This window comes from Papio anubis, chromosome 10, assembly GCF_008728515.1.
Source record: "Papio anubis isolate 15944 chromosome 10, Panubis1.0, whole genome shotgun sequence".
In the NCBI taxonomy this organism is placed as follows: Eukaryota; Metazoa; Chordata; class Mammalia; order Primates; family Cercopithecidae; genus Papio; species Papio anubis.
The window spans coordinates 45,847,521-45,868,074 of NC_044985.1; the positions used below are offsets into that span (position 1 = coordinate 45,847,521).

Consider the following 20,554-nt stretch of genomic DNA (forward strand, 5'->3'; position numbering starts at 1 on the left):
TGAGACTGGAGACCACTTACTGCACATTGATATTAGAATCCAGTTTTGCAAAGTTCACAAAGGCAGAAAATAAGTTGGAGAAATAGGATTTTTGTTCTTTCTATTTGCAATGACCGTGTGGTATCCCTAGATAGAGTATTAGACATGACTGGTTGTTTTTCTCTCCCTAGATGGAGAGAGTGAATGATGAGAAAACTATGAGAAAATCTCTTGGGCTTGCTTCAGAGGCTGCTCTGTGCAGAACAGAGAGGGAGGTGGTAGCTTACTCTGATCCTGAGGGCAACAGCCATTGCATGGAGGAAGAAAAGAGGGGCTGTGGCCAGTCCTGAACCTGGGAAGGTGTTGTCCAGAATTCCTGACCACCACAAAACGTCCCTTCCTGATGTGTGAGGTGGAGCTATGTGGCCTGAGTTGGGGGCAATGGTTTCAGAAAGCTGAAGTGGAAAGAATGCTGGATTGGGAAAAGTCAGAAAACTCTAGAGAAGACTGTTTGTGCTCTTTGTGGTCTTCCTGCTACAATGTTCCAGGCCAGGATTGATTCTTCTGGCTATAAGGCATGAGGGGATTCAACCTGCAACTGGAAAGAAAGTATCAAGCTAGGGATGGGGAGAAATTACCCAGGGCAATCCAGTGCTGGGGATCACACAATGAAAAGTCCTTTAGACAGCAGTGTGGTGGATACTTCCAACATTCATTCAATAAATATCTTCTGGTGACCTGGTATGGATCTTTTAATTCTGAGGCAGTCACAGAGATGGCAGGTCACTGGTAGTTTCTAAATGTAGGTGGTAGTAACTGGCAATGCGTTGCTTTAGGACTGTAGGCATTACAGCTTTTTTTTTCCAATATGAACTTTATAATGTAGAACTAAAACCCCAGAAAAACCTCATAGATATAAAATTTTCCTCTCTAGCCATTGATGTCCATTTTATTGATTGATTGATTGATTGATTTTTGTTTGGTTTGATTTGGTTATGGGTTAGCAATCTGAAAGCAGTTACCATTACTAATTCTAAAAATGGATTCAAAATAGGAACACTTCCAAATTAGAAGCATTTTTTTAAAAGGAGCCTGAATTCAAAAGTCTGACTTTATCTTTATCAAATGCTTTTGGCAATGTTGAAGAAATCTTCTGGGAGAAATGAAATATACATTTCTTGGAGGGACAGCATAGAGTGCAAACATCTCAAACGTGATTCACTTGCATTTTCTGAACAATGCTTTTGCCTACTCTGAGCTGTTGGTTCCAGTATTTGGAGTTCTCATGACAGAAATCCAAAACTGCTTCTAGATTCTTCTCCTCCACGACCACCCTAATATTCATGCCCTTGCTTTGCACAAACACTTCTTTCTGTGATAGAACCTGGAACCTGAAATCAGTGAATACAGACAGCATAATAGCCCTTGAACTTCTGACTTTATTATTTTTCTTTAAATGAACAGGTGATAAAACACTGTGTCCAAAGCAAAATGCATGACTCCCTTTTCTCTTCTTTCACAGAGTACCAGAAAATGTAAACAATATTTATCATGAACTTCTTAGTCCTCATCATTTTTTTACCAGCCTTTAGAACAACATTCATTTGTTTATACCAGCATTTTACAACATAAAAAATAAAACAAGCAAATCGTCTGAGGGATTTATATAAAGTTTTCAGATTCTGATACAGGCTTGCATCTGCATCGTTTTTAGTCCGACAAAGAAAAACACTGCTTTAGAAAGTGGGTCATGTGGGTGTATAAGTGGTTCGTGGACAGGCCGGATAAGCCGTGGTTCTGGTCAGAGTACCACTGAAACACAAAGAAAGAATCTTGTTTTATTCTTGCAGTCACAAAATGCATTTAGCTTGGACTTTTTTGTGTTCTTAGGACCTGATAATCTTTCTATTATGGGGAAATTCTATCTAAGAACACTCGAATAAATAAAATAGCTTACATGTAAATATTTACAGCAGGAAGAGCTTTCATTAACCTCCACTACTGTTTCACATGCTTTAAACATATTTTAGATCTCAGTGGCTGAGATCTCACATCATCCAGCATCCTGGAAGATCAGGATCAGGAATCAGAGTTACCAGAAGTGATGCACTGAGTCTGTTACTTTGCTTCTTTGGAGTTTGGTTTCTTCATTTGAAAAACAAAGGGGTTGGAGCTGATTTTCCCTAAGATTCCTTGTAGCTCAAAAATTCCATGAGGCTTTCAACTTGTGAATCTAATTCGTCTCTGTTGCAGAAAATCCACAATATAATGTATTCACATATAGCCATAAATACCCTTTATAGGAGTTAAAAATAGCATTTTAAAAAAGTGAAAGATAGTATTATAACTTTAAACTTCACTCTTGGAGAGATGCCACTAAGATTATTGCTTTCACTGAATAAAGGTAGCAGTGGTCACCATGTAATAACATATATATTTACTAAGTTGAATTTACTTTGGGGATCACAATAAAAAAGGTCAGAAAAAACTCACCTCACTCTTTGTATATTTTTAAACATTTGATATATAATAGTTGTATTATCTTTTGGGTGTACAGTGATATTTTGATAGCTGAATACAATGTGTAATGATCAAATCAAGATAACTGAAATACCCATCACCTCAAACAAATTTTGTTTATGTTGGGAAAATTATAATTCTTCTCTTCCAGCTATTTTGAATTATACAATCAATTATCATTGACCATAATTTCCCTACTGTACTTTCAAATACTAGAACTTATTTTTTTCTATCTAACTGTCTTTTGTACCCCTCAACCGCCTTCTCCTTATACCCCCTCCCCCATTTCCTTCCTAGCCAGTACATTTTTTTAAACAAATGTTGAAAAGATGGGGGTTTCCTTTTCGGGGTTCTTGCTCAACTCAAGCAACTGAGGGAGCATTTGTGAGAGGAAAAGGTAGCTACCAAGAATGCCCCCTCCCCCAACTTTGGCTTTCACCTTATTTTCTTTTCTGGTTCCATTTTTCATTCCTCATGAAACCTGGATTTTACATTTAGCTCATTCATTCATTCACTCAGTAAGAAGCTGAGCATCTGTGATAGGCCAGGTGTATGCCAGGGGATGAGAATACATAGGTGAAAAGTCCTCTAACCCCAAATGGAGCCATATTATTTCAGGGAGCCTTGTAGGTTTGTGATGACATTCTGCAGCTGCTTCTTCCTGAACAAACAGCATCTTTTAGCTGCTTAAGGATGCTCAGGTTTTGCAGGCACTCTAAACATATAGCTGCTTATTCACATAGGATTTCAGAACTACTGAATGTTTGAACTAGAAGATCATTTAATCTTGTGAACTCCTTTATTTTACATGACTCAACTGGGAACACGAGAGGTGATCTGGTTTGCCTTGGGTCCTTCAGGAGTTAAAGAAAGATCCAAGATTCATTTGCTAATGTTCTGCCTACTCTATCCTGCAGTCTCTTTGTCAGATTTTACTTTAAAAGTTAAAAAAAATAAAAATATGAACCCCTCCTTTTAGCTTGAGGGTCTAAGGCCATGAACATGAGTAAAACAAAATTATGTACCATTGCCTGGAAATCCACTTGTGCATTAACCAGAGCTTTAGCAATCTGTGCTGAGTTTTGAAAGTGCACATTATCTGCAACAAAGAGAGAGAGTTAAAGTGCGGCTAAATACCAGAAAGCATAGAGTGACAATGTACTGCCTGGAAATGAACACCAACAATTATCTAGTCATGCATTTGACATTGTCAGCAGTGAGGAATCACACTCAGATATGGAAATGTCCCTGACTCTTAGGTACTGACCCTGAGCATAGGCATAGGAGGATGCTTAATGTTTCTTAAACAAAGTGATGCTGGCTCAGTATTTTTATGTGTAAGAGTCTTGCTTAAACCTCACCATCTGCTGTTCCGTGGATGAGAAGATAGTCTACATTTCTGAAATATTCTGCTCTTGCCATCACAGTTGAATTCTGGAAAAGAGAAAAAAATTAACATTTTAGTTGCTGCAAGTTCTAATAGAAAACTAGCTAAATCATTGTGCAATGGACTTAGCACCAATACTGAAATTATGTATTGCTTTGCTTGATAAATATTTAAGAGTCAGAGCAACACATTTTCATCATCATTTGCATTACTTCCATCTGATTCTTAGTTTGAAAAACTGAAAGTTTATGTGTCATATGTTACATATGAGTGAGACCTTAGGCATAAATGATGCCCGCTCAAGCTGTGTAGGGGTTGGGGGTGGGGAGGAAGATTGAGAAAAGAGAGGTTAGGGAAGGGAGGATGGGAAAAGCAAGAACAGAATCCAAAAGGAGTAAAACCCTTTCTAATGAAGCGTTTTGCAATTAACAAAAGATTATATTTCCTTGGGGACCCAGAATGAAAACTCTAAACTCTGAACTACTGCTTTTAAATTATTTAGCATATTAGAAATTAATTAATAACCTAAATAAAATGGAAACACTTACTTTGTAGTGCTCAAGATTATCATCCTTTGTGGGAAGACCCATGAATCTTTCTGTGTAGACAGACGCTATAAAATATATAAGAATATACATTGTTTGCATGTGATGCATGTCATTTCATTAACCAACAAGACCTTCTAGTTTAATAACTGTTTCTCAATTTTCTCATCCTGAGCTCTTGAGGTAAATTCTTGCTTTACTTGGCTGTAATGGTTGGTCTCAAAGAATATGTGTAATCTCTGCAATTTGCCTCAACAGAGCTAGAGAAGTACGAAGGAAGAGATTATGGAAACAGGAGCATCTAAATATTTTCTTTCTATGACTAGTCTTAATATTTTTGACTTCTACCCTCCTAGGGAAGAATGTTGAAGTAGGAATGACCTGTAGAATGGTCTCAATATATTTTAAAGGAAATCACAAAACAAGCCATCTTTAGGACTTTTACTGGTGTCTTATTTCATCTGGAATGAAAATATGTTCCCCAAATCCATTCCCCCTACACACATACATAGATGCACACACTTTTTTTCTTAATCAAGATCCCCTACAAGTCACAATTGTTTTATATCTACCCCAATACAGAGGAGAGAATCCGATGAAGCTAATTTTTGTATAATTATTAGAGTTCCTTCCAAATAATCATCCTGCATTGATGTAATGATAAAAATAGGAGCACACAGGAGTATTTCTCCAACAAACTTTTTGTTTCTTTGATTTCTGGGGCAACGGAGCTGGCAATTGCTAACTGTGGCATGGAGGTGAATTGCTTGGCCTCTGGCCTGACCGTGCAGAAGATGTGCTTAAAAGTCAATTATGCTGTAGCTGTGTGCCTGCAAAAACAGAGTTAGCTCTGATTTTAAAGATTTGGTTCGGCAGGGGCTCAAGGTTTCTGGGAGAAAATAAGATATAGTGGATTATGGAAGAAGAGCCTTTCCTCACTCTTGAGGTTTCTTCGATTGTTACAATATGTTTATATAAATGATATAAACAACTTTGTTTATAAATTATATTTTCCCCAGTGATGCTGGGGTGAATTTTACTGCATAATCCATTTTTCTAGCAACATCAAATGTACAGTAATTACGTGTTAAATGCTTTCACGGTAACATTTATGAATGTTTCCATACCGTAATATTCCCAGCTGGAGACTGGAGCCACTGCTATCCCACATTTGAAAAGACCAGTTCCAGATGCAAGGGCCAGTGATGAAACGTATCCTCCATAGGACTGTAGAGACATTGTTATGAGTCAGACTCAGATTTACTTTCATGAGCTTTCCTCCATGTGCTTATAGCAACTCTACTCACAATCCGGACCGAAGGGAGCTGGAGAATGTGGCTAAGGGTGGATTACACGTCTATCTTGCATCCCCAGCAGCAAGCTCCAGATAAATGACCAGACATAATGATCGTTTCATCCCTAATGCATTAGAAATACTTGGTGTGCTGATCAGAACAGACCCTCTTAAAACATGGTAAGAGCAGTTTAAGAGATAGAATTTCAATTTTTTTTTTTTGCAAAAAACTTCTCCTTTTTTCCTCTATATTTTTCCAACTAGGACTGTGCTGGAACAAAAACAGGATTTTACTTGAAAGAGATGACTTGAAAGAGATGCACAGAAAAAAAAATTACCAAAATTTAAATGTAAGATACATCCTTGCAGTTTGCAAAAGTCCTGTGAGGCAGAACATGTATCTATGTATTTACTTATTTATTTTCACAACAGAATACCAAAGGAAGGCCATAAGAACTTTTTGGATAATTTAAGACACGGCCATAGTTTGTGTATGACGTAGTGGTACATGTTCTGTTTTAAGGATTTCTGACACAGCAGCTCAAAGGAGGAAAAGTCATCGGTGTCTTTAAAAACCTTATACTTCTTCCTGCAAATTTAAGGAAAAGGAAATAAATACAAAGCAGGATGCAGTTTGCAGTCAGGAGTAGGTTTAGCTCTCATAGATTTCCTTCTCCAAGGAATCAAGAGGTGATTCAGAAATGGGATCCTGTTAAGAGAAAGAGATCTCTGACCATGTCATTTGGAAATTTGAACATTTTCTTAAACATGAAGAAATGAACAGGGCATCCGAATAAAGTTGCATTGCCTCGTGAGAAGCAAATTTGGTCTGTACAAACATGCTGTGAGAGAGGTGCTTCTCCTGGGAACGTGGACTAAGCAGTTGTCTGGGACATGGACCAAAAAAAGTGTGTGCACTAGATGAGGAAGTGATTCTCTGTGTTTATTCTTGCCCTGATGCAAGAACGTCTCTAAAAATCATAAGGGGACAGCGTGACTCTCCAGCTAAAGCCATACCGCGTTTTTAGGACCTTATGACCACAGATTTCTGGGAATCACTTCCCTCAGATCAGGACAGATCTTATCATCTTTACCAGAGAAAGTCATTCTTTAGGTAGGGAGAATGACTGAGTGTGTGTGTGAGAGAGAGAGAGAGAGATGTAGACAGACATGGTGCTGGTAATAGGTCAGTGGCAGGGGTCTATTTTTGATTCATGAAATGTATGAAATGGGAGAATCAGCTAAACAATCTTGCTGAATCTAACAGTTAAATGAAGAATTCTCAAACTAATTTACAGTTTTATGTTTTTAGCTGTGGGGAATTTTATTGAAGACCTTTAGCTACAAAACACAGAATAAAAGAGGGAGCTCCGATTGTACCATGGCCTCTTTTCATTATACTTGGAGGAGAATTGAACCATGTTTTAACAGGGAAAAAGTATATTTTAAAAACAGAAGATACATTTGGGTTTGAAAATCCTTATTGCAAGTGAAAATTCTCTGTCTGGTTTAAACTTTCACTTATAATTTTAAAAATGACTTGTTTTGATTAGCAGGTTTGCAGCAACTCCTGCTGAAATGGGAGGGCTTTCCTTCCTTCTTAATTTCAAGTTCAAATGAGAGCAGAGTAAGCCAGAGACCTTTAGAAAAAAAGTATTATCATTTATGGTTTTATTGGCAAAGTGTGTTTACTGCAAATAAAAATACTGGTTCCTGCTTCTCCTTTCCTATGCCCCAGAGCAGGAAATAAAGTGAGACCTGAGATTAAAATAAAAGCCTTTGCATATCATGAAAAGGTTTTTGAATATTTCTGTTGAAAATCTTAGGAATTATTAATCTGTATCTATTCAGTGATTGGGTGAGAGTGTTGTATTTAAACAAAACTTTCCTGTTTTCAGAATGAATACAAATTTTCTCTGGGAATTTGTAAGAGCAAAAGCGACTGTATCAGCAGCACAACAAAAGAAGGTGTACTTTAAATTCTCGGGCAGCTTGGAAAAGCTATTCCTATTGTAGAAAGGAAGAGGGGGAAAAAAGAAAACCCGAGTTGACTTTTTCCTGCCCCCCCTCCATGAGTGGGGCTCCCAGGCAGAGTGGGTGGCTGTTGCAAGAAAAGAACCCACAGAGCAGATTGGCCATGAGAATTCTGGAATTTTGTCCTTTGCACTTAGACGCCTTGCCATTTTGTTTAAATGAAGGATATCTTTAAAAACATTCTTAGAAGGGCACAGGATTTTGAAGGAGGGTTTACGAAATACTCTTATTTGAGGCATAATGCACACTGGAACATTTTACCTATAGGCAATAATAATAACTCGCTAACATTTATGTGGTCAGGGTTATTGCAATGGCCTTTATGGTCTCACACAATCTGTCTCCCTTCTCCCACCTCATTTCTCCCCTTCCTTTCCCTTCCCCTTGCTCACTGGCTCTCTTGATGTTCTTTGAACTCTCCAAGCATGATCTGGCCTCAGGACGTTTGCAAATGCTGTGACCTTCTGCCTGGAATGTTCTTTCCACAGACACTGGCATGCCTCACTTCCTCTCCTCTTCAAAGTCAAATGTCACCTCAAATGAGCCTTCTTTGCCGTTTTGATTTAAAATTGTACCAACTTGCACCATTCCTCTTTCTTGTTTTGTCTTTTTCCATAGCGCTTAATGTCATTAAACACTCTCTATATTTTACATATTTATCTTCTTTATTGTCTTACTCCCCAACCATTCCCAACTCTGTAAGGGTAGATATTTTTGTCTGTCTTGTCAATGAATGTATGCTTGGCACTGAAAATATAGCCTGACACACAATAGGAATGGAATAAATATTTGTTGAGTATATGACTTTGCTATTACTATGTCTAATCCTCACAGTGTCTTGGTGAGGAAATTACTGCTGCATTTCACAATGAGGAAACTGAGGCTCAGAGTAAACTTATAGTGGCTATGGAGTCAGTAAGCAGCAGAGCTGGGACTCAAACCCAGGACACTTGACTCACCAACCCATGCCCCTTCCTCTGTATCCCTATACTTAGGGCAACCTCTTTTGGGGAAACTGTAAGTTCAGAGTCTAATATAGTCTCATTAGAGGTGCATTTGTCCTACTTTTACATCGTTGATCACACATAGCAATTCAAATTACTTATAATTAGTCACTGGGAGAGAAAGGAACTAAGATTAAATCATGAACTAATGCTTATTCAACACCACCTGGCTAGGCCTATATTAACAAAGCGAAGCCCAGAAATGAGGCTGTTATTCTAATAATTTAGGCAAAACCCTCGCTGCTCTTCAATTGTCAGAATAATTGTGTTGAGTTTTCACTGCATATCAGGGTTTTGCAACTCTGACACTATTGACAGTTTGGGATGGATAACTCTTTGTTATAGGGGGCTGTCCTGTGTATTGTGGGATGTTTAACAGCATCCCTGGCCTCTACCCACTAGATGCCAGTAGCACTCCCCCAGCGTGACAATTAAAAATGCCTCCAGACGTTGTCAAATGTCCCAAGGAGCAAAATCGTCCTGGTTAACAACCACTGTCATAAACTGATACTTCTTAGGCACTGTGGTGGGCACATAGTGAATATTTATCAAGGAGCTAAAACCGGGGCTAGTGGGCTTTGTTTTATGTGAGCCAGAAAATGAAAGGGAAAGATAAAAAGGTTTCTTCCCCATTTCTTGAACTCGATAATGGAGAGTAATGTGGGATTTGGAGCTTATTGACCAATCGACTTCAAAAAATATTGTTGGGTATGACGTATTTCCCAAACCACTATACTGTCTAATACTTCATGGAAACACATATATTCTTCCCTAATAAACGCAATAAGAGCTAAGTAACCCTTACGGTAGTTTTCAATGTCTTTCTCCTTTCCATCTCCAATTTGCCATAGGTCCCTGCTTATTATATTGTATAAGAGCACACAGAGATATGACCTCTTCCAACTGCTACTTCACTGACTAATTTAGGCCTCTAATACCTGTCCCTGGTATTACTGCTCTTCTAGCCCCTTGGCCCATCCTCTTCCCACATCTCAGATTATCCTCCACTTTGCAGCCAAGATTATCTTTCTAAGGCACCAATACCTCGCCCTATTGACTTCAAGAGCACTTAAAAAGTTGATGTCCGCAGAAAACATTGTCAATATGTGTTCTGGGATGGTGGAGGAATAAGGAATTATGGAATCAAATACTTTTTGGTAATACTGTGTTAAACAAAACTTGACAGTATTTTTTACTAGTTTTTCTAGAGCCTATATACACTGTTACATAGAATTCATGATTTGCCAAAGTATTAGACTATAGAACATTTTCCTGAAAAATCTCCTGGTACTAGTGGGACACATTCGAGGGGAGACATTGAGTTATAGGATTAAAGTCAGTTTAAACAACATCATAGATGCTTGATGTGGCCAGGCATTGTGCTAAACAAGCACAATTCTAACTCTGCTCTCAGAAACAAAGCAAAAATGAGACACAGTCCATTCCTTTGGTGAACTTACATTCTTATGGGAGAAACGAACAGACAGACAAGATACAACATAGTAATTCCTGTAAGAGAAATACAAAGAGCTTCTGGAACACAAAGAAAATAATATCTGAGTTGAATCTTAAAGAGCAAGTGTGAGTTATCCATTTGGGAGTGAGGAAAAGGTGGGGAATGGAAGACAAGAATGGACACTACAGATGCGAGAAACAGCATGTACAAAACGTGGGAACAAGGAAGCACGGATATAATTTTTCTTTTTTTTTTTGAAATGGAGTCGTGCTCTGTTGCCCAGGCTGGAGTGCAATGGTACGATCTTGGCTCACTGCAACCTCTACCTCCTGGGTTCAAGTAATTCTCCTGCCTCAGCCTCCTGAGTAGCTGGGATTACAGGTGCATGCTACCACAACTGACTAATTTTTGTATTTTTAGTAGAGACGGGATTTCACCATGTTTGTCAGGCTGGTCTCGAACTCCTGATCTCGTGATCCGCCTGCCTCGGCCTCACAAAGTACTGGGATTACAGGCATGAGCCACCACTCCCAGCCATAATTTAAATTACTTAAGGTACAGGGAAAAGCAGCAAGAGATGAGATTGGAAGATAAGCTGGAGTCAGATTGCCAAAGGCCTCGCATGCCATGAAAGGTATCTGGGCTTTGTGTTGCAGGCAATGCAGAGTCCTATAAAATACATAAGCAGAAAAGCCACACAGTAAAAATTATTTTGGAATGATAACTTCATTAACCACATTGGAGCTTGTGAGGCCAAAGCAGGAGGACAGGTAAGAAGCAATTAGAATAGTTAAATTGAAGCATGCAACCTGTGCTCCATGGACCCAAACATCAGCATCACCTGGGGTCTTGTTGGAAATGCAGACTCTCGGACCCCACCCCAGAAGCACAGACTCAGAATCTCTAGTGTCTTAACAAGCTCTCCAGGTGATGTTTGTGCGAGCTAACGTTTGAGAATTTCTGGCTTAAATTACAAATGAAGAAACTCAAACTAAGGCAGTGTCAGTAGGGATGATGAGAACAGACTTTGATGTTTAAAGGTAGAATTGACAGAACTTACTAATCAATGGAATGTTGAAGTCAGGAACAGGGGGAGGTTGAAAACAGCTCTCAGGTTTCTAAGTTGGGTGAATAAGTGTGTGGAGAAGCCTTAATGAAGATTAAGACTTGTTTTAAAATAGGCCTTAACAAGTTTACCTTAGGCGTAAGTTGAGGCCCATATGAGACATGTGGGAGAGATAATCAGCAGGCATTTGAAACACGGAGCACAGAAGAGAGGTGTGTGCTGGTGCCAGGGATCTGGAAGTCGTCATCATCTTTGACACCACAAGCGTTTGCAGAAGGAAAGGAAGACTAATGAGGGTCAAGGTGAGATCCAGACCCAGAAAAACACCAATATTTAAATAATAAATGGAGGCTGGTGCCGTAGCTCATGCCTGTAATCAAAGCATTTTGGGAGGCCAAGGTGGGTGAATTGCTTGAGCCTAGGGATTTAAGACCAGCCTGGGCAACATGACAAAACCTTGTCTCAAAAACGAAAAAAGGAGTATTAGCCGGGCGTGGTGGCTTGTGCCTGTAATCCCAGCTACTCGGGAGGCTGAGGCAGGAGAATCGCTTGAACCTGGGAGGCAGAGGTTGCAGTGAGCCGAGATCGCACCACTGCACTCCAGCCTGGACAACAGAGAGCAATTCCGTCTCAAAAACGAAAAAGGGAAAAAAAAAAAAAAAAAGGTATAACAACCATAGAGGCACAGAAGAACGAAGAGAAAGGTGTCACAGGCATGCACAAAGCCCCCTCTCCTTTAGGTGGCCTAAGAGACTGTGTATTGTCTGTATACTTACTTATTCAGACTCATTTCCTGTAATTTCCTCAAGATACTTTAGACTTTCGAAGTTTCAGGCATCCCTGGCCAGCTCAGTCTCCCCGTGTGCACCATGCTCTTTAACTCAGGTCCTGGGCAATGTGGTTTTCACTCTGCCTGGAATGCTCCGTTCCTCAGCTATCTTCACCAATCTCAAATGCTAACTTATTTTGGAATCCTCCCTTAGCTCCCACAGCCATAATTATCCACTCTTGTCCCCCTGTACTCCACAGCAAGTTGCATCTCTCTTAACACTTGGAACATTGCTGAGCCATTGCTTATTTTGTTGTCTGTTTCCCCCACAAGAGGGCCAGGACTATGACTTACTCATCTTTTCATCCCTTAAGGAACCTAGTACAAGACCTTGTAAAAAATGTACTATGTAGATGAAAGAATGAACAAGTCAGTGATTAGACAGATGGATTAATAAACATGTCTTAAACCTGAACAGCTGATTTTAAAACCCAGTATAGTATTAATGTCTTTATCCACACACTAGTTCCTTCTGCTCAGATGTTATATCACGTGGCAGCCCATTTCTTACTTTCTTTGCTCAGACTTGCTCTCAGAGTCGACCTCACAGTCATCACCATGTTGGAAAGTAAGCAATTGAGGGGTGGGGGTTTTAATGTACTATTTCAGTGGCATTTGCCCAACTAGATGCAGTGAGAATCTATTATTGAAGAATTTCAGGCTGATAGGGATATATTTTTGGGTGATGAGTGGGTTTTTAGAAAATCATCCCACGTAGATGGTTTTCTACCAAACTAATACCTAGAATGTTCTATAAATAAAATAAAAAGTTCTACTTTATGGTTATTTCAAAGCCTGCAGCAAAAGCAAAGTCCAACTCTAAGAGAAATGTTAATGATTATATGTACACGTTCAACTTAAAATTAGAATCTTTCAAGGATTTGCTTTAGGAAACCGTTTATAAAAATGGATGATAGGGAAGGTATTATCTGGAATATTTCACTATAGAAATATTTCATTTATTTCTACTCATTTGAATTTCATTCTGTTTAGATATTTAACATTTGATAGTTTTAAGAAGGACCAAATGGCTTGAAGTAACAACTTTCTTCAAATTCCTAACAGCTCTTCATCTGGTCACTGAGCTGAGTGGAGCTGAATCCTGCAGATTCCCTTCAATATTGGGTTTCATTCCCTTCTTCTCGTGCAGGCCGCTCTCAGAGAAAACAGCCAAGAAAAACAACCCAGGCACAAATGGCTGCAAATTGACTTGCAAATGTACAAATTCAGACCAAAAAGTGAAACAGGAAATCTTCTTTGAAGGGTAATTATCATAATTTATAATGGGCAAATTTAAACTCTTTCCAATATTTCTCTAAACTTTCCAGTGACTTCATTGCCCATAAATGATAAGTTTTGCCACTTCCTTGAAATGTGTATTTTCAAAATATGCACAGCTCCTCAAATGTGAGAAGTTATCTTCATGACCTATAATTAAGAAACTAAATAGTACTTTTCTCCAGTTAGTACAAATGAGCATTCGGTCTAGTAAAATAATTTGATTGCCAAATAAAAAGAAACAAAATTAAACAGCTAAGATATGACTGCTAGGCTAGGTACTAAGGAATTTATATTCTGAAAGTCCCTGTGATTTCAAATTGTAGCTCCGATTTTTATAAAATAGAAATATAAAATAAAAGATATATATTTAACTTTAAAATAACGAAGGAAATTCACCCTCTGATGGATATGGTTCAGTTCAGTATGCTATAATCTAGTAACAAAGACTTAAGTAAAAATATGTTAATTATGAGTTAACTTACTGTACAGGGAAGAAAAGATTGAAAAAAAGGAACAAACACTTAAAACCACCATTTTGAAGCCCAGATTATCCAAACTGACTGTTTCCATTGACAGATTAAATTATGTTGCAACATTAACATTTCATGAGAAACTTTCTAAACGAACACTTTAGAAAATGATGATTGCTGAACTGAATAACAGGCATAAAAAAATATAAAACAACTCACCCAGCCCCATATGGCTATTCTTTTTTCATCAATGAAACCCATTTCTATGAATTTTCTAAAGTAAAAGAAACAAATTTTTAGAATGTTAAGTGTGTACACATGACATTTACTTCATTACACAAGCATATTTAATCCAAAGATTTAATAGAAACGCTACATTTTCTTTGTTTAAACACATGCATAATAAGGCTGCATTTACAAATAATTAAAATAATATTATCATGTTTTCTGCTAAGAGATAAAAGGATTCTCTTACACTCTATCGTACAGTTATTGAGTGGTAATCTCAGAGCGATAAGGCCTTGTATTCTAATCGTGGGGGCATACCTGAGACTCAGAGAGGCCAAGATACGGGGTCATAGTGACACAAGAAGTAGTAGTACCATCGAGCAGGACCAAATTTCCAAATCCCCAGCCATCGGAAAGAAGGATTTTGTTCTTGCTGCTTTAAATTATATTAATTTCTTATCATATTGTTTGTTGAGTTGTTACTGATAATCACCACTTCATTTTGAGTGACATTTGAGAGAAATACACAACTCTCTTCCATTTCATATTTAGGCATCCTCAATTCATCTTGCATGGGGTCATTACATGTGTCTTTTAGAATATGGAAATAATTCCTTTTTAGCTCCATCCCAGAAGAACATTCATTTGAAAACTATTTTGATAATAACTCTTTCCTTAGGAGCAAGGGGCTACACTGAAGGACAACCTTTAAAAAGTCATGGGAAACCCTCAAAATTGAGGGTTTCAAGCTAATTTCTAACATGCTCCCCTGAGGGCTAGTGTTCTAGAGCAATTGTGATTTATCTGCGGATTGATTTCATAAAAACTCAAGAAAATCTCAGAGAAACAGAAGCCGGAGTGGAATGTAGCAAACTGGATCAGCCATTGCAGTAAACACTGTATGCAACAGTAACAGGAAGGAGGGGAGAAGACCAAAGGGAGACATACAGTCCCAGAAAAATACTATCTTCTTGTTCCATTCAATTACTGTTAGTGACCTTCCTCATCAGTTCTTCTCTGGAAGTAGAACTGAGTGATTTTCATTACTTGAATAATGTAGTTTCTTAAAGGGATTTCACAGCAACCATTTCGCTCTTGCATTGATTCAACATGCACGTTTCCGATGCACAGAGGAGTTGGGCAAATGCCCGGGACAAACAGATGGGAAGAGGCCCCGTTAGTCACAGCTTACCCGACACTGATTCTGAAGGACACTGAGGAGTCTACAGAGAAGAAATGCAGTAGCAAATGGAAAGTTGCTACCTGTGTGGATGCTGCTCATGGTATAGAAGAGAAAATGTGCAGCAAATTGTGACACTTGAGCAATTCTTGCACAAACTTCAAAAACCAAATGAAAGAAGAGAAGGTTCACTTTCTCGTTAAAAAAAAAAATCTTGCTACTAGGGCTTGAAGACAGTTCTGAGAAATAAAGTCAATTGTGATTTTATGATCTCCCAGAAGCTAGCAATCATACCACCTTACGTCTGGGGTAAAAAGCAAATAACAGGTGATACATGGGAACAGGAAACTCTTAACAGCTCTCTTCCTAGGTTTATTCTGAAAGGATGACATTTACAGGAAAGGGTAGTGCAATAGTTAACATGGAAATGAAACATTAACACTGAATGTGGCAGGACTAGGTTAAAGGTTAGCTAGATAATCTCAGCACTTCCAGACCAATGAGGCACTATAAAATTCACCTTCAAATTATGAAGAGTTTCCCAGAGGGTTGTAAATACTGTTGATAATGTGGTTATATCAACAAAATGTCAGTAACAAATGAAAAGGATGTTTTTCTAATTTTGGAGGCTGGATGAACTTTATAACTTTTCTCTCATAAAGATGGCCCGAGGCCAAGGTAAACTTGGAATCCTAGTGATCAATTATTATCCTATTTTAGAAATATTCTTATTTATACCATCTATAAAAGCATGATAGAAAATTTCATCTCATGTAATTCTTCCCCACCACTAACCCTCAAGCTATATCAAATTTTAAAGTTGTGGGAATATCAAAAACGCCAAATATACTCCAAATGAGCAAAGTTGCCCTTATAACCACCAAAGTTTTAAGGGTCTCACATATGTACTATTTGAAGAGAAACCTAAAGAAAGCAGGTTCCAGTCTCCCTTATGTCTGTAGCTTCACAAGCATCTCTTCTGAAGCATTTTCTTTCATATAGACAGAAGTTATAAGATGATATGACTTCTTTTTTTCCCCTACTTTGCTTTGTTTAAATCTATTTGCTGGCCTTGAGTAGTATTTACTGTTGTTTCCAAATATGTACGTACGATTTTCTTTTGGTATGTCAAAAGCTTAGCCAGACTGCATTTTATAAAAGATTCAGGGGACAAATTTTATTCTCTGAGAGACAATTTAAGGGCTACAGTAGAAGGATTGTAATCTCAATTCCCCAGGTCAGGCATTTGGTGTCTGATTCCTGAAACACTTCCTTAGGAGGTATATTGAATCATCCCCAGGATTATTATTCTAAATCAATCCTGTTTAGCTTTTGTTTTCTCAAAGCATTGGATTATAAGGCTTCCTTTTCACAGTTGCATAAGAATGATTTCAAGCAAAAACCAAGGCCAGCTCTGGCTGTCATCTCCACTGTTGTTTATAGGCTTTGCATGGGTCCACGCAGCTGCCCATATTCTCTGGGGTGTTTACTAAAAGTTTGATCTAACAACAATGTTGTCCCTTCAGAGTGTAGGTGGCTTATTTACTTTTACCAGATTGTAAGCACATTGAAAACAGAGATTGCAAATTGCACAATTTTATACAGAATGTACTGCAATGGCATGTATTAACATTAATATTTGATATGTTGTTAAATGGCTGAGTATACGGGTGAACATATGTTTTCCCTACAGCAGGAAGACTTTCTTCAGATTCCATCCTAAAAATGGCTCAGAGAAAGTAAAGGTATCCAATTACCACCTCTAGTCCGTCTTCAATTCTAAATGCCAAAGACAAATTGGTATTACTGTGAAAATCAGTAGAAGGTAGAATTTATGGCTTTGTGTCCTTTGTGTTGAACATCATGGCTCAGGTTTAAAATTTCATTTCATCCAAGGAAAATATTAAGAAGTTATTTCTTCTTAGGTTCAAATGGTGCATTTGTGGTGGTAAATAAATGCATAAAAGTATAATGACATATTTTGTTGTTACTGATGGGTTGTGATGATAATGATGATGAAGACAATGATTTTTTAACCAATGCCAAAATAAACCACTTTTTAGCTCTTTTAGCTTTGGAAAAGATCTAAATAAATTATAGATGAGGCATATTTTCATCTCTGTTTTCATGTAGTACCAGGATTACATGTCCTTGATGTTTATTGCATGGTTTAAATGCAAATAGATGTAAGCCATGGTGCTAAAAATAAGTCCCTCATGGAATTAGGCTATAATTCTGAGGATGGTCTTAATATTCTCATTAAGGCACACTACAGTCTTTATATGAGAAACTGATACCTCAGTGGGGTTTTTCTTTGAACTATCTCCTCCAAACAAGTGAATAGTTGAAAGGCCAAAGTCTGAATCCGTAAGAAAGAAGGAGCTTCCAGAAATTGAGTGATAGCTACAGATTTTAGTGTTAGTAACCTACTTACTAATTTGTTATATCGTACTCAGATAGACTTTGTTTTTTATTGAGCATTTTGTGTGTTCCCAGAATGAAAGAAGCACTTGAAAATGTATGAGTTATGGACACCTTTCTATTTTTAAAAATAATTACTTGTGAGTCTAAACTCTTCTGCTTTGATTAGAGACAAAATTACAAAAAAGTGTTGTCTAGGCCTGGCTCCTGGCTGTTAAATACAATCTTTGTTCTGCATGTTGCAGTGAAATCATTAAGTATTAAGGACATTAAGGAGATAAAAAATGTACTAAAGAAATTTCTAAATTGCTCTTTGCCTGTGAAACAGTGTTTGACCTTTAGATCCGCACATGCGTATATATTCATGACTGAGAGTGCAAGTAGCCTGCTACCTTTTAGATTTACGAACTATTATTCTCTAGCTTCACCTACTCATAACATAATAACAGAAATTCAACAACTATAGAGACATTGCAAGAATTTTTTGCACAATGTTTCTAAAAAAGCCACAATTTTGGTGCCTATGTAGTCCTGTTTCAGGAAAAGATGATTGAACCATAAATCATGGTTGAAAGTATATGTAGTTGAGAAGAAGAAATCAGATTATGAATCTGTCTTTCCCCTAAATGTTTTCATACTATAATTTCTGTTGTGTAAAATGACTTTGTTTTTGTCAAATGAAAATAGGCAAACACTTTCATGCTACAATGGCTGACTGATAGCAAGTTTAACCCCAAATGAATGCCTGACATCTAAAAGCATGTAGTGCTGATAAAATCTTGAGCTATTTCTAAACTTATGAGGTAGAATCCACAATGCTTGAGCAAATTCAGATATTTGTTTCCCTGAAGATCATCATTAGAGTTCAAAGTTTTTCTATCAATTGTAAGAAATGGAACTAAATTAAAAGATATTAGAATGAATGACAACACTTCAAAAGAGGGTATTTGTGATTTAGCACTTGAAATCATTTTTCTACACATTTATCAGCGCTCTTCCATGAATACTTTTTTTTTTTCACATTTGGCAAAAATACCCCTGTAAGATTAGTAATAATTTTAGACTAAGTTAGAAAAAGAAAAAAAAAAAAAAGAATTAAGTCATGAAGAATGGAGAAACACAATAGTGATTGCATGACTTTTGTTGCATGTTGACATCTGCTTGAATGAGAAGGTGCTCACCTGACAGCTGTAATCTGGTCTTCAACTTCATAAACACCCAGCTTTCGATACACTGCATACAGGAGTTTGTCACCTTGGAAAGCTGTTCCTCGACCATCCACCAAGGCAATGACCATCCCTTCCTTACTTGCAAGATAAGATATCCAATTAACAGCAAATACAGACCTTACACTCTGACTGCAGGGACCACCATACCTAAAGGAAAAAAAAAAAAGAATCTTTGATTTCTTTGTAAAACTCTATTTCCCATCCTGGCCAAGCATTGCTTCTAGTAATTCCAGTACAATTATGTGATAAAATAACAATGGCGTTAGAACTGGCTCAAAATCAAGAGGAGTCCAGGCTTTTCCCAGAGGTTTGCTACAAGGAAGTTGTTTTGGGACACAGCCTCTCCTATTCCCCAAAACGGATACATCTAGGGTTGGCATTTCAAGGAATATGTGTGGGTTTTTCGTCATTTCTGCCACCTGCCACTTGCTAAAAGCAGACATAAGATATACTAAAAAAAATGCATGGTGTTTTAAGCAAATTGTGTGTAGGTCAGCACTGATTTTGGGTGTGATTCCACTAAATGTATTCTATTCCTTTATTTCATTTCTAACTCAATTACATAAGATGTGAAGATGATTTACAATATTTTTTTGGCTGCAATTTCTCTATCTCAAAGGTATTCTGACACATTCGGCAAATTGCCATACAAAGGAAATTTAACACAGCCAATGCAAGCAAGTCCAGCTAAAATCTCAAAACTTCCTCAATCTATTTTAAATAGCCATATTTTATTTACTCTGATTAGTTGAAGAATATATAAAAACAGCATCAATAGGAACTGTTACCAAGGAGAATGGTTCATTCTATTTCATAAATGTGTATTTCATCTAACATATTTTCAGTAAATAGTTTTTACACCAAAGAAAATATTACATACACTTGAATTAGCAAGGGATACTTCTTTGATCTGTCAAATTGAGGAGGAAGAATCATCTTGTACCATAAAGCTTTGAGGAAAAAAAAAAGGAGAAAAATCTTCATTCCACAGTACTCATAGCATCATTTATTATCTTTAATAGCAATATATGCCATAAAATCAATTTTCAACTACTAAATTGTTAAGAATTGAGGATATATTGAAAGTAACTTTTATTAAATTTTTGTGTTAAATGTATAAATGACTAGAAATCTTGAATTACTATTTGTTCTAGAAGGACACATTTTAAAATGAAAATTAGATAAGCTCTTTTTGAAAAATGTCAATGTGGAAAGGAAGCTATTGAAAATGTATAAGATCAGCCATGTTTACAAACATATTAAAGACATTTAGTAAAACTAAAAATTGTTACCATAACATTATTTTAAATGAAATCCTGTAATATTAATAGATCACAGAATTTACACTGTAACGTTCACCCTATGCTTTTTTAAAAGCAAGAAAATTGCTCAGCTTCATATCTATAAACGAGAAGTTTTTAAAAGATCTTACTAATTTCATCTACTTCAAGTTTCTTAATTTCCTCTTTAGGCAGCTGGATATTTTTCAAAGCATTTTCCAATTCCTTGTTTTCTTCCAGGATTTTAATTTCTGAAAAAAAGTTAAATGTTCATTTTTAATCAATAGTATTTTCATAAACAATTTTTTCCCTTAAAATTCCTTTGACTTCAATATGGGTGAAACTGAAACT

General features: G+C 37.2%; 1 protein-coding gene across 3 annotated transcripts in view; it reads right to left on the reverse strand.

The window, feature by feature from the left end:
* Positions 1–1,398: 1,398 nt before the first annotated feature.
* FAP (fibroblast activation protein alpha) overlaps positions 1,399–20,554 on the reverse strand; it is a 71,817-nt gene continuing 52,661 nt past the window's right edge. For all 3 annotated transcript variants that reach the window (XM_009182329.4, XM_003907540.4, XM_003907541.4), the window contains 9 exons: positions 20,356–20,454; positions 19,804–19,873; positions 18,876–19,070; positions 14,085–14,139; positions 5,559–5,658; positions 4,435–4,499; positions 3,861–3,933; positions 3,525–3,598; positions 1,399–1,791 (listed from right to left, as the gene is read on the reverse strand). In XM_009182329.4, coding sequence (XP_009180593.1) covers positions 1,690–1,791; positions 3,525–3,598; positions 3,861–3,933; positions 4,435–4,499; positions 5,559–5,658; positions 14,085–14,139; positions 18,876–19,070; positions 19,804–19,873; positions 20,356–20,454 — 833 coding nt within the window. In that variant the 3' untranslated portion in view covers positions 1,399–1,689. The remainder of the gene's footprint in view (positions 1,792–3,524; positions 3,599–3,860; positions 3,934–4,434; positions 4,500–5,558; positions 5,659–14,084; positions 14,140–18,875; positions 19,071–19,803; positions 19,874–20,355; positions 20,455–20,554) is intronic.